This window comes from Cardiocondyla obscurior, linkage group LG07 (genome assembly GCF_019399895.1).
Source record: "Cardiocondyla obscurior isolate alpha-2009 linkage group LG07, Cobs3.1, whole genome shotgun sequence".
NCBI lineage: Eukaryota > Metazoa > Arthropoda > Insecta > Hymenoptera > Formicidae > Cardiocondyla > Cardiocondyla obscurior.
In genome coordinates, this window is record NC_091870.1 from 8,298,574 (window position 1) to 8,312,074 (window position 13,501).

At 42.3% G+C, this 13,501-nt stretch overlaps 2 protein-coding genes across 2 annotated transcripts; both read right to left on the minus strand.

Annotated features, from left to right (window-relative positions):
* Positions 1 to 560: 560 nt before the first annotated feature.
* Stip1 (Stress-induced phosphoprotein 1) lies at positions 561 to 3,561 on the minus strand. The gene is made up of 3 exons (XM_070660016.1): positions 3,402 to 3,561; positions 1,462 to 3,026; positions 561 to 1,395 (listed from the first exon to the last, which is right to left on the minus strand). The coding sequence occupies exons 1-3, from the start codon at positions 3,411 to 3,413 to the stop codon at positions 1,323 to 1,325; spliced, it is 1,650 nt and encodes a 549-aa protein (XP_070516117.1). The 5' UTR covers positions 3,414 to 3,561; the 3' UTR covers positions 561 to 1,322.
* Positions 3,562 to 5,337: 1,776 nt separating this feature from the next.
* On the minus strand, positions 5,338 to 13,482 carry Cact (NF-kappa-B inhibitor cactus). The gene is made up of 4 exons (XM_070660017.1): positions 13,275 to 13,482; positions 11,743 to 13,042; positions 10,114 to 10,466; positions 5,338 to 7,126 (listed from the first exon to the last, which is right to left on the minus strand). The coding sequence occupies exons 2-4, from the start codon at positions 12,240 to 12,242 to the stop codon at positions 6,720 to 6,722; spliced, it is 1,260 nt and encodes a 419-aa protein (XP_070516118.1). The 5' UTR covers positions 12,243 to 13,042; positions 13,275 to 13,482; the 3' UTR covers positions 5,338 to 6,719.
* Positions 13,483 to 13,501: the final 19 nt, after the last annotated feature.

The window sequence follows — 13,501 nt, forward strand, 5'->3', positions numbered from 1 at the left end:
TTAAGACCAGAGCACACTTTTGCATAACGCATAACTCGCATGCATACGCGTTATGCTTTATACAGAAGTGTGTTCTCTGGCCTTTATACTGTGATCGTTATAAGGATTTCTTTTTTTGCACATTAATAGCTTTTCTAAACATGTGTATAAAATCAGAAAGCAGGGAAGAATTAGTTTTTTATATTCATAGATATACATCCAGATTCTCCGCATAGACCATCGTAATATGCGACTTAATAGTTAAATTGCACTACGAAAAAAATACAAAACTGTATGATTTTCGATAATTTAATATTTAATATTTGATTTGCAATAGGTTACATGTTATAGAAACATTACAAAATAATATAATCATTGAAACTTGGTATATATGAACTGTTTTTTATATTATAAACTTTATAGAAAAATAAAAAGAGGACTTACGATAAGAAATACACCGTCAGTTTAAGAATAAAAAAATTACTTGGAATGATCATATCCCATTATGATTAATCGGCATTTTTTCTAAGTAGATATAACAGAAGTGTTAATAAGGACAATAAATATTCCCAAGTAAAAAATTCGGTTTAAAAAGATGTTTATTCGAAGCATTCCTCTTGTTTGTCGCCTTAATCTTTTTTCGCATTCATTATGTTATAACTAATTTTAGTACTGAAAGCACTAATTAAATCAACAATAAAAAAAATGTTAGTGTGTATGTGTGTGTGTGCATCATATACAGAAATAATTAGATGAAAAAGACTTTGCTCTTTTAAAAGATTATTATTCTAATTGTAGATTCTTTGTACCTAAAATGTACAATAACGCTATCAACTTCCAAAATAATGATATTCAGTTTAGCCATCGGAGTTCTTTTTTAATTGTAAATATTAAATATTCAGAGTCCACCAACTTCACAATTACACTTTCTTTAGCACAGAGCTTCACTATATGTATATTATGTGTATCGTTATACACATGATCACCGTAACAAGTCTTGTAATACAAGTCATCGATGACGCTAAAGGCCACTGCGTTTTGCACGAAAAAATCATGTGTATAATTGTAACTTTTTTTTTTTCCAAATGGCTTTTTGAACACAGATTTTACCAGCAATATGACGATAAATATCCCATATGGCTAATGTATTTGTAATACACGAATGCGAATTTCCTTAATACATCAAAGGAATCTGTGACAGCATAGCAATATGACGATAAGTATCCCATATGGCTAATGTATCTGTAATACACGAATGCGAATTTCCTTAATATTAAAGGAACTTGCGATAGCAGTGTTAATCCTTCTTTTATTACAAGTGTTATATGCAATTCCTTACATTTTCAATGGATAGCAATGAGACCAGATTCCAAAAGTTTTTGCAGTTTTGCAGCTATATCAGGATTTTTCAAGTGGCTGTAAAAAAAAAAAAAGATTTATGTTAATATCGATGTTGCGTAATATGCGTGTAAATATACTTACTCTTGTAAAGCTCGTGGATCGCTTTGCATTTGTTCCAAGATCAACCTCATGGCCGGATCTCGCAATATACTCTGAACCTCCGGATCTGCCATTGCTCTCTTCCTGACTTCTTCTGGATTAGAACTGGCGGATACAGCGCAGGAGCGATAGCCTTCCAACGCTTCGCTGTTTTGCGGATCCAGCTCCAAAGCCTTCTGATACGCTGTCAAGGCTTTTCCTTGCTGTTTCATGGCCTGAAGAATTTTTCCTTTTCTAATCCAACCTTTGATAAACTTCGGATCCAACTCTACGACTTTTTCGCAGTCTTTCAAGCCGAGATCGAATGCCGCTAGCTTAGTGTAACAGAGCGCTCTGTTGCTGTAATATTTGGGGTCGTCTGGATTTCTTAAAATTGCCTCGGAGTAATGCTTTATGGCCGCGGGATAGTCGCCGTCTTTGTACTTTTGATTTCCAAGTTCCTTCTCCTCCTCCGCTTTAACCGGGTCAACGTAAGCCTTTCTCTCCTCCTCCTTAATTATTTTATCTATATCCGAAAGTAAAGTTTTTATCTCCGGCGTTCTGTGCTCGGACATAGATTTCTCGTAGTACACCTTAGCCTGCTTCCAGTTTTCCATCTTCTTGTAAGCGTGACCGATTCTCGTGAACGCCTTTGCTATCAGTTTGAAATCCGCCCTGTTTTCCCTGCCGATTTCAATAGCTTTCTCGCACTGAGCAATACATTTATGGTACTCTTTCTGCTCGAAGTACACCGCCGCTATGTTCAATAAATATACGATTTCTGTCGAATCTAGTTCTACTGCTTTATTGTAATGCTCTAGTGCCTCCTCGAAACTCCTCTTCTTGTAGGCTTCATTGCCGAGCGTTTTCTCTTCTAACGCTTTTCTCTTTTCAGGTGGAAGATTATCTTCTTCTTTCTTCTGAGCCTTCGGTTCCGGTTTCGGCTTCGGTGGTTCCCGCGGGTTCATCGGCTCCGTTTCCATATCCTCCGAATCCCCAGGATGTGTGAAAGTCATATCGGCGCTCATTCCTAATAGTACACTGAGAGTCGTGAGTATCCTGGTGTCTTGGAGCTTGGTGCCAAGGCTCTGTGGATTGGTTCGCAGTTCTTGCAGCAGTTTCATGTATTCAGGATCTAACAGATATCCCTTTGTTCGCGGATCGTTAGCCAGCTTGATAAAAATGTCTGGCGAATTAAACGGATTGTTCCCAGAGGCTGTTTTTTGGGCCCTTACTTCAGCCAGGCCACTTCTAAGCTGTGCATTGCTTGGATCTAGCTGCAAGCCCTTTTCATAGGCCCGAATAGACTCATCATATCTGCCTAGGTAAGCAAGAGCGCTGCCTTTACGAGAATAACCCTTTCCCCAGTCTGGCTTCAGGCTGACAGTTTTTTCAGCGTCCTCCAGTGCCTGCTGATACTTTTCAAACTTTGCATATGCCGCAGAGCGGTTGCTGTAGAGAACGTGATTATTGCCGTCCAGGGCGATCGCGTCCGTGTAGCATCTAATGGCCTCATCGTAGTTACCAGTTTGCAAGGCAGCATTTCCTTTCTCCTTCAGCAAAGCTACCTGTAAAGTGCAACAGAGTATAACAAATGAATCGCGCGGATATAAAAAAAAAAAATGAGACATAGAATCTCTCTCTTTCTCTTTCTCTCTCACTCTCAAACCGATTTCTACATGATTAGCCGAATTTTAGAAATAACTTTAAGTGTACATCAATTAATTTTTTATTATCCATGCATTCCTGATCTAGCTTTGTCATTGCACTGTCCTTCGCGCCTTAGCAAACGAAGTGTTCGCGTGGGTGCAACTCGCTGGAAAGCGGGGGTGGTGGCGGGAGCGATTGCAAAACGCGGGGAAGCGTGCCCGTCGCTCCCTCAAGCACGCGACTCGTCACCGTCGCGTGCGCGAACCCACGCGACGTGCCTTCGCAACGCTTACCTGATCATCCATCACGCACGGCGGAGATGCTTGGGCCTCTGGCTCGTTCTCGATCGTCCGCTAAAACGAATGACACGCTCGGCGATGACTCGAAATTACTGGTCGTGATGACCGCGCGACTCGTGGCGAATCCTCTCAGTGGCTAATCGCCGCACGCGCGCGCTGTGTGCCGGCGCAGTCTTCAGAAAGCTCCAGAAAACGGAGACGCGCAGCGACCCCACGGCAGAGAGCCCAACTCGGAATCGCGGCTTCCACGCGTTCACATGCAGAGGCTCGTCCGTGTGCTACACAACGCGCGTTGGTATACCGCGGATCGCGCTAAATTTTGGCTCCTATTCTGCTGAACTGGCTGCACTGGGTTACACCACTCCAAATTTTATCTCTGTTTTCGTAACACGCGGGAAGAGAGATAAAACGAGCTTGTTCTTTGTAACTGAACCGTCTGCACTAATTCGTACCAGTGTAGAAGTTATCCTTCTCTTTCTACATTAGAAAGAAGGAGTAAACTTTGAACTAGTACAGGCAATCGAGCTAAAAAGAACAATCTCTGAACTGGCATGGACCAGTGGGATCAACAGCGAGATGACGAGATGGCCATGAAACCGTGCCGGCTTCCTTTGAATTTGAAGACGTCTTCTATATTTTTAGAAGCACTCAAGTTCGGCGGTATAATAAAATAAAATAAAATAGTAAATGATATAATTTATATATGGCTGAGAAATGCTGAATAATATCTTGACACATTTGTTTGTAGGTGTACTTGTGCGTTGAAAAAAATTACTGAGGCACACGCAAAAGGCGTGGGACATAGAAAAAAAAAAAGAAGTTTCCAAGAGCTTTACAGTATAAGGACGGATATCGAAGTATACGAATGAGCAAATATAATATTAGCACGTTGACCTCGATTTACATACAAATGACGGTTTGTAAGAAACTGCCACATCACTCGCGTATATTAACGCTGTTGATTAACTTTATAAAAAACTACGATGACGTTAATTTTTCTTTTCCTTTTGCTCGTTTGTCGTGAAACAGTGTTTAAGTAAAAATAAAATTCTTATTGTAATGCTATAAAATATTTGACTTGAATTTCTTGAAGAATTTTCTTTATACAATTATAATCTAATTAAAAATCTTAATGCAATAGAATCTATACTGAATAAATGACCAAATAATAATGTAACTGCAAAAGGGAGTTGAATCTTTTTGGATTATAGAAAAGTTCTCACCTGCAGAAAACTACAAATCATTTGACTGCATATATTAATTAATAAAACGATGTCAGGGTTGGCTTCATAAGTTAATCCCACTCAACAAATACGGAATATATTGCAGTAACACATACAATAATGTTGCTGCAACGTTCTGCGTTTACCGATAAGTCGAGTATTAATGATAAAACAGTAGGAATCGGTATATAATTAAACAGATATTCTAGTGAACGAAAGGAGACCTGTCTCTCTCTGAAAAATGGTATTCCACCATGAACGACTATAATTACTCCCCGCTTACGTGTCGGGGAACACGCTCTCGGACAACTCGGAGTCATCATTTCTGCGATATCCAAATATACCCTGAAACCTGCGTGCGAATTCTCTCTTTCTGCCTGCCTCCTCTTTTCTCTTCCTCGCGGCGGATCAAAATCGCTGAAAAAGGAATAAGCGGGCTTCTTGACGTGCCTAGACCATTACGCGAGGCTCGAAATAACGCGCGGCAGACGGCCCTTGCTCCAGATTTTTACGTCGCGTTCTCGGATTTAAACCGACGCCTCTTACACCTCCGAAAGCCCCATTACGACTACTCTGTATACCTAGCGTTGTTCGTATTAAAGTTAATATACAAGATTTGTCTCATTTCTAATTATTAACGTACGGTTTCTGAACTATTGATATCTCTAAGGCGAAATACTGAATACTGTACAAGAATCTTATGCTACTTCGTGTTCTTTTATACAATATATAATTTATAAAGTCGCAATATATTTTGAAAGATATTCTTTCTTTTTATTACACACAGACGGACGACATATACATGTCCAAGAGACATTCCTCGATACGACTCTACCGTCGTATTTGCGACGTGGGAATTTCCAGATTTCCTCTGCCAGAATGTATTGACCTAAAGCGACGTCGTCTCCTTGTGATTTTTTGCGTCGTAAATAATAATGCCAGCCGCCGTAGGCACAAGGTACCCGCAAGAGGAAAAGACTTCGGATTTCGCAACATTCTCCTTTTTTTTTATTAAAAAATAATTATAACTTTTACGTACTTGTAGGAATATAACAATAATGACAACGCTGTCGCTATCGATGCGATGTGTTGCAGTCATATGAACTTAATGAAATGACTATGTACAAGTGAGAGGAATCTACATACTCGGAAGCGATCTTAAATTACTAAATGAACACTGACCTAAACGTTTATCATCGACTAACATATCGTTTCTGGATCTTCTTGTTTTTCCTAGTATAAATACACGCGCATATTATTATCTGGCCCATTATTTCAGCTGATTAAAACATTATACTAACACGATATTGCTAAGTCACGAGTGAGAACGCGAGATCTGATCGATTCTCTTCGACCTAAAATATATTTTGTACCATGCGTCGACCTCGCCGTCCGCTTCCGCGATCTGTATTTTATGATAAAACCTTTTCTCCTAGATGTTCCTTTGCTGAACGCAATTCAACGTTTCCCTATTTACAGTATTTCGATACGTATGTACATTATAGAATATCGCAGATGAAATATGTTATTCTCACATTTTCAGGCACTCCAGAGTAATCACGCTTTCTTTTCGTTTGCACAAACCGCTCGATCGGTGATTCTGCCAAAATGCCTTTCGTATTTTCTACAACACGCTTTAGAAACACGCTTCGGGATGACGCGTTCGCTTATCGCACGTCAAAGAAAAGAAGAGATTACTAAGACAATCTGTGTTTGCGTCGTTGCTTCGTTCGTTGATCGAGTATTCGTTAATCGCGTAACATTCGTTTCTGATAGCTTCGACACTTTCGCATCTTCAGCATCTCTTTACTTGCTTATCTTCTAGTGTACGTCGCCGTTCTAATCAGTTTGAGTAATCCGAATGCGACTTTAATCACTGCATTAATTAATTTAGTCCGTCTAATAAACTGCAGTTATTTGTCTTAATGTACAGATAAAATAATTTCATATTTCCTTAGACTTTTTTTTTTTCTTTTTTTTGCTATTGAAAGTAGAGCGATGTTATCGCAATATGACGAATGCAAAAATTTATATTTAAATAGAATTCGCGGGATATGTTCTCGTACGTATACGTATCTTGGTAGATACTTCAGACATTCACTTCGACTGTGTTTTGCATCTGGACGATCGCGGGTAAGTAGCTCGCTTCTTCGTAAGCCTCGTCCTCAGAACTGTTCCCGGAGTTACTCTCCGAGTCTGATTCTGGTAGAGGTTCCGGTTTCGCGCCGCATCGCACTAGGTCCCGGGCGAGCTGGCTGTTGATGCACAATGCCAGCTGGTAGGCCGTCAGACCGCTGTACATCTGTGTGTCCAGGCAGGGCTTGCATTCCTGCAGCAGGAAGTTAACTACTGCGTGGCACTCGCGCTCCATCGCGAGATGAAGTGCCGTTTTACCCGCCAGAGCCTCTCTTGCCTCAAGATCGGCGCCGAGACGCAATAGAAGGCGCACCAAGTTCACGTGTCCATTAGCGGCGGCCAGGTGCAAGCACATCTCACCTGAAATCAACAAACTGGAAGTCAAGTGGTGCATAATAAAAATCAACTGAATAATTGGCATTCTCCACTTCTAGGAAGACAATTATACAAAAAGAAGAAACGCGTGTAAGAACTTTTCAAATAAATCACTTATTAATTAATAATAATTATTCGTAACTGAGAATATTAGTTATTCATGTACGTAGTAATTTTTTTTTTTTTCCTTTCTTTTTACGTGTTTACTTTCAGCTTCCTGTCATTTTCCTTGACAGAACACGAAGATATGAACATGAAACGACGGGCCGGTCATATGCTTAAACTCGTCGTGAGATATAGTTAGAACTAGGAAGACTCGCGGTGAATCATTGTCGTCGGAGATTTCGCCTGGCGTCCCGCGGTCCAAACTAGGCCCGCGCCGATCGAAGTTACTTCTAAAATTAACGTCGCCGCGTTACAAGCCGCATTGGCGGAATTCGATGGCACACTCGCGTGCATTATATCGCGTCGGAATCGCCAGTAAGAGCCGGCGAGGCAGTTCTAATCAACCGAAACGCACTCGAGGAATTTAAACGACGCCGCGGAAAGGCTCTACCGAACCCTCAGGCTCGGTTTAAAAGGGTTTAAAAGAAAAAGCCCAAAGTTTCATGCCACTATCGCGTGGCTAGGGCCGATCGAGAGAGGAAAAAAGAGGGTTGACCTCTTAAGGGCAGCAACGAAAGCCACCGGCGTCGACGCCGCTGTGGGGTTTTCCAGCCGAGTGAGACGAGGCGAGAATATCGAGCGGTATGCAAATAGGCTCTACGAATATTTTTAAATATCGAGAACATCTGTTCGCTCTTACTGGCACTCCGATCTCGCGGCGTCGCGACGTTCCGCGTGATGTAATGCGGATGCAGGACCACGTCGAATTTCGTCGCGCACACCAAAGAACCCCTCCAGCTACTAGGCTCCTTTAAAAAAAAAAATGCCATATATTTTTATCGGCAAAAATGAGCTGAGCGTCGACACTGAAGTGTCTTTCCATGGCCGAATTAAAGATAAAAAAATACCGATAACATTTTGTTAAATGGCCCGATTACACGCTCGTTTAATTCCTCGGCTTGATACTTCCGCGGAGACCGACTTAATTATGCGAATCGAGCTGTGAATAATCGTTCCTTTTTTGCCCTCTTCGGAAGAAACAACGTTGCGTGCCTGCGCAAAAGAATATAAATTAAAGTATAGCGAAATAGTTTGTGCGAAAGCAACAATTTTATCTAGTTCCAGCTGATACGATCTTCGTCCCGCGGAACCCGACTTCGCTTATTTGCCGTGATCTGTATCAAGGGCCCAGTCGCGTGAAATTAAAGATACATTTTTCAAAAAAGGGAGGAAAAAAAAAAGAAGCAGACCTTGGAGCGTAACTACTTTAAATGAATAATTGATCTCTCGGTCGCGCGGGAACGACTTGAGACTCGCTACGCTATTCTTAATCGCGAATCTAAAGCGCGAGTTACCTAACGAATCACACAGAAAACGTGGGAAGACCTTTATCGGCGCGTTTCAAGTTCGGTTTAACGATTAGTTGTCGAAGAAATATCCTAACAGATCAGTTCCGTGTCACGAGCTACGAATATTTTCGCTGCGATTTAAATATATTACAATTTTGAGTAAAATTATAATACTTGAAAGTAACAGCCGTGGTTTACTCTCGCTGGACGACGTGCGATAGTATATTCCACGAGCTCGTGGCGGAATACGAGCAACGATGACGTTACGTGGGATTTCCAAGACTTTTTAAAAGCCGGCGAGCACCTCGTAATGATTGTCGCCGCGGCGACTTTGTTCTTTCTCCGCTTAGCACTCCTTAGCTCATTAGCCCGTTGTGAAAGCCTTCGAAGCGGCGGAAGAGTGGGTGACACAAAAACGCCTAACGCCTTCGGATTCTTTTGTTTTGCTTCTTTGATTCTGTGACAAATAAATCCACGTAATTAGCGCTGTACGACCTTCTTTTTTTTCTTTTTTTTTTTTTTTCTTCTGCGACATTGAACCGACGGACGGCATCTCGCAAATTTGACGAACTAAACCGCGCTAACCGCAGAATTAAATCGTTGCTAATCACACTTAATCGATTCTTGATTTATGGCGATAACAAGCCACAGTAATTTTCGATCGCGGGTTGATAATGGATGTATTGGCGCGAGCTATCGTCGTATTTAGTATCGGGGAATTCCTGTGCCATTATATGAAAGAATCGCGTTCAGATAGAGCGTGAAATGAAGGCGGCAGCGGTTAAATAATTCCATGAATTAGCGCGATAAAGCCTACGACTGCAGAGCAATTGTCAGAATGCATTTCGTAATTAGTCATTAGCCGGCTGACAATAAAAGTATTGAAATATTTACTTCATCGGATATTAAATCTAGAAGCTCGTAAAAAAGACGACAAGACGTGCTATTCTCTGAGAACTCCTGAGATGTGAACTTTTAGAAATCTAATTACTTCATTATCTTTCTTTCAACGGTGATGAATCTCGGATGCTTGAGACCTTCTAAGTGAGGAAGAAGTGTAAAAGTGTAATTCTCCAAATGAAAGTGATGAAATCATAGGAAAGCCACACAGTTCCTTCATTGCGATGTGATCATTCGCTGTGCGTTCCTCACGCGGACTTCCACAACCGCACTCAGGATTTTCCTGCCATCTCGGCGTTCTTCGGACCTGCCGTCACGTAGGAAAAACATGGGTAGTCTTTCCCCGCATTAACGATAATTAGCGGCGATTATGTTGCAAGGCTCCAAATAGTTTCAGTAACCGCAAGAGAAGTCACGGTCCATTAAAATACCTCTCAATCATTCGCAAAATTCAGCGGCAAGCCTATTAATTAATCTTTCATCTGTGAACGCCGTTCCTGCCTTCTACAATGTAATCTTAATTTAGAAGAGATTTCCTGCTGCTTCAACGTTCAATTATTCATCGTAAAGTAAAGCTGTTTCTAAGAGTAAGTCAATTTAACATTTTTCAGTACTAACCGTTGTAATTCCGCTGTTCCAGATTCTGAGGTAAAGCAGGAACTGTCTGTCCGGGCATCAGCTGGTTTCTTTCCAGCGGGGACAGCGGATCCGTGAGGGCCTTGGCGCAGGCGAGATCTCCGCTCGTGCAGGCCAGATGAAGAGCCGTGTTTCCTCGAAAGTTCCTGAGAGACGGATCGGCGCCGGCCAAGATGAGCCGTCGGGCGACCAGCGACTGGCTCGTCAGCACCGCTAGGTGCAAGGACGACTGCATGTCGTCGTTGTAGGTGTTCAAGAGGCATGGATGAGGCGCTATCCTAATCAACACGAGCGCAGCTTCCACGTAGCCCTGCATGATCGCGATGTGCAGTTGCCTGTAACACGATTACATCATTGTAGAACAGAAAGTTTTTTTTTTTAATTCTTTTTTATTTATATCGTAATGATCGTCACATTGCGATTTTTTTTTTAATCTTAAATCTTGTTAAAATTCTCGAGTATTTCTGTTTCCATCAATGAATTGCATCTCTGTCAATTAGAACTGGTTTAATTGAATCGATCAGCGAGTCAAGTGACGTCACGTTAAAACGTATACAAGTCTTGAGATTTACGTAAACGCAAACGTCAGTCGTACGTATATCGCTCGCACGTGAATCAATGCGTGGCAGTTTTGTAAGAGACTCCTGGATAAATGTTACGTCGCTTTTGTGGAAAAAAAAACGCAAGTATGCGATAATTAGCGAGATTAACGATGATTATTTGCTAGGTAGAACTCACCGGTCGGTTCATTATGAAGATCAAGCGATACAGAAATAAGATTTTTCTCTTTTTTTTTCAGATATGCGTGATTTAAATAAAACATGATTTTTTTTTTAATTTCAAGAATTTAATTAATTATTTTAATTTCTTTCTCCTTCTTCAAAGTGAAACCAACAAATTTGTTGTATTAAATAACAATTTAATAGTTGAAAAATATTTTAAAAAATTAATTAAAACATGTGACAAACGAATTAAAATTCTCGATATATAAATCGTGCAATCAAAAATATCCAGCAGCTATGTTGAGAACTTGAAATCTTTTTTATCTCGAACGTCACTATTTCTATTTTCGTTGATAAATATAAAAGTTATATTTGTATAAGTTATCTATATTTAAGTTCACTATTTCTATCATATTATTTTAGGCGTCTCCACCGATATTAAATGCCAGAAAATCAGCTAATTATAAAAAAAAAAACCTTCGACAAATATACAGATTACTGGCGAATTAAAATCTCCCTGAACGTAACTAATTAATAATTAACGTAATTGCGGTCGAGTGAAATTATTATCCATGTATCATCGCGTCAAATCTTGAGTAGATCTTACTCTACATTTCGAACTCCTTCACCTGCCTTGCTTCTTGGATTTGCCTTAGATACATACAATTTGATTTCACTAATGAACACCGCTTTACTCTCGCTCTTTCTCTCTCTCTTTCTCATCACTCTCGTCCAGCCTGTCTAATATAACAGTTAACGTTACGGCACTTAAAGATGCCTCCATACATTTAATACTCAATTGCAATCTTCGTGCTATTCCTAAAAGTATTGCATCGCAAGTTACAATGAACAAAATCATTACAGTAAAATTAACGAGAGTCAAACTTACGTGTCCCCGTCGTCGTCCTGTTCGCAGTAGAGCCGCCAAACCTTCATCGCGCGCCTTTTGGCATCGCGTTCGAGCGGAAGGTCGTCACGGTCCGGCAGCTCCGCGGAAACCTTCGGTCCCACTTTGACGGGCGACAGATCCAGAGCCGCGGTCGGGCCAGATCGGTCCAGGCTCTCGCTATCGCCGACGAAATCCCGGCCGCGGTTCCGCTTCTTCAGGGTGAGCTGGCTCAGGTCCTCGCTGAGGTCGACGTCCACGATGCCGCTGTCGGCAACCGGCGCCGGGGTCATTGCTCTCAACGCGACGCTCCGCCGGTCCACGTCCTCCCGCCGCAGCATCCCAGCGTCGCATATCTCACCGCTGACCTGCACGCTGCCGGTCGACAGAAATCCAGAGTCGACGTTGCCCATCGCAAGCTCGTCCTCGTCTCGCCGTTCTTTCGCAGCTTCCCGTTGAGCTTGGCCCTCCATCTGGCCGCCTTCTTTGGAAGAGCACCACATTTCCCGGCCCTTCGGCAGTCCGCGCGCTAGGAAATGCGCCCCCTCCTTCACCGATCGCCCGCTTGAGATAACAAAAAAGTCCAGCAGGCGCTCCTCCAGACGCCACGCGCCAGCGAATTCCTTACGTTTTCGTTTTCTCTTTTTGGAAATATTTTTTCAATTCATTCCGTGAGAACTTACTGCTCGATTAGTCGGCGTCCCCGTCTTCACGCACATCCCCTCGATCGTTCGCGGATCCTCATCGATGTACACCTTCGCCCTCGTCTTTCTGTCGTTTCACTCCGACCGTCGTCGAGCCCTTCGGTTCTTTCGATATTTCGCGTTCGAGTCGCTTCGTAAGTCGAATCCCGGCGTCGTTCTCCGCTCGTTCGCTTCGAGGCCCTTCTGCCCGTTCGCTGCTCCGCCGATTTTGCGTTGTTTTCCTTCTATTTTTTTCCTCTTTTTTTTTTTAACCTTTTCAGCAAGAATATCCACCTTGCCTCGAGCGTGACGGATCCCTCGCTCTGTTTTGCGCCACGAGAACGATACGCGTTCCTGACGGTGGGGCAGAGAGCGCGGGCGGAGGGCGGCTTGCTCGTCGTAGTAACATTGAATCGTGGTCGCGCGAGCGAACTTACACCTCTCGCGTTTCGAAGCGGACTGCAAGAGGCCGTACGAATGAAACGAAATCAAGTCGCGACGAAGACGCTCCGCTTCGCGCATGCGCGAGTGTCATTGACTACGTGATAATTTTGACAGATTCCTGTTCCTGGACGCGGGTTGAACACTTCGCCGGTTAATTAATTCCTTCTTCGGGTGCCCTACAATTTTTCAGCCAGAGAAAATGCGAATTAGAACGACTTGAATATTGCTCAATGCCGCTTAATTACAACGCGCTCGAATCGCTAATTATAACGCGCTGTAATAATAAATTAATAAGTAATCGAGTCAACGATGACAAGTGTACGCAATATAATTAAAAGGCTCGTTAATGGATCTTGTAAGAAACCTTCGCGCAACAGCGAGGATCTGTTGCGTGACGGATTAACGAACCTGGCCGCGTATATCGTAGCTACCGCTCGTTTCCAGGTATCTCGTTCTTTTTCGAAGTTAACGGTACTCGCTTTGTCGTCCAGTCGTTCCTTTTCCTTTAACAGTCTTTAACAGTGCCGCAAATGCGCGATGTAGAAATGGGAAAAACCCATCGACCTTACGGCAGGGCCATTAAAGCATCGTCTGCGACTTCCGCGACCTACAATATTAATTAACATATTAATAAA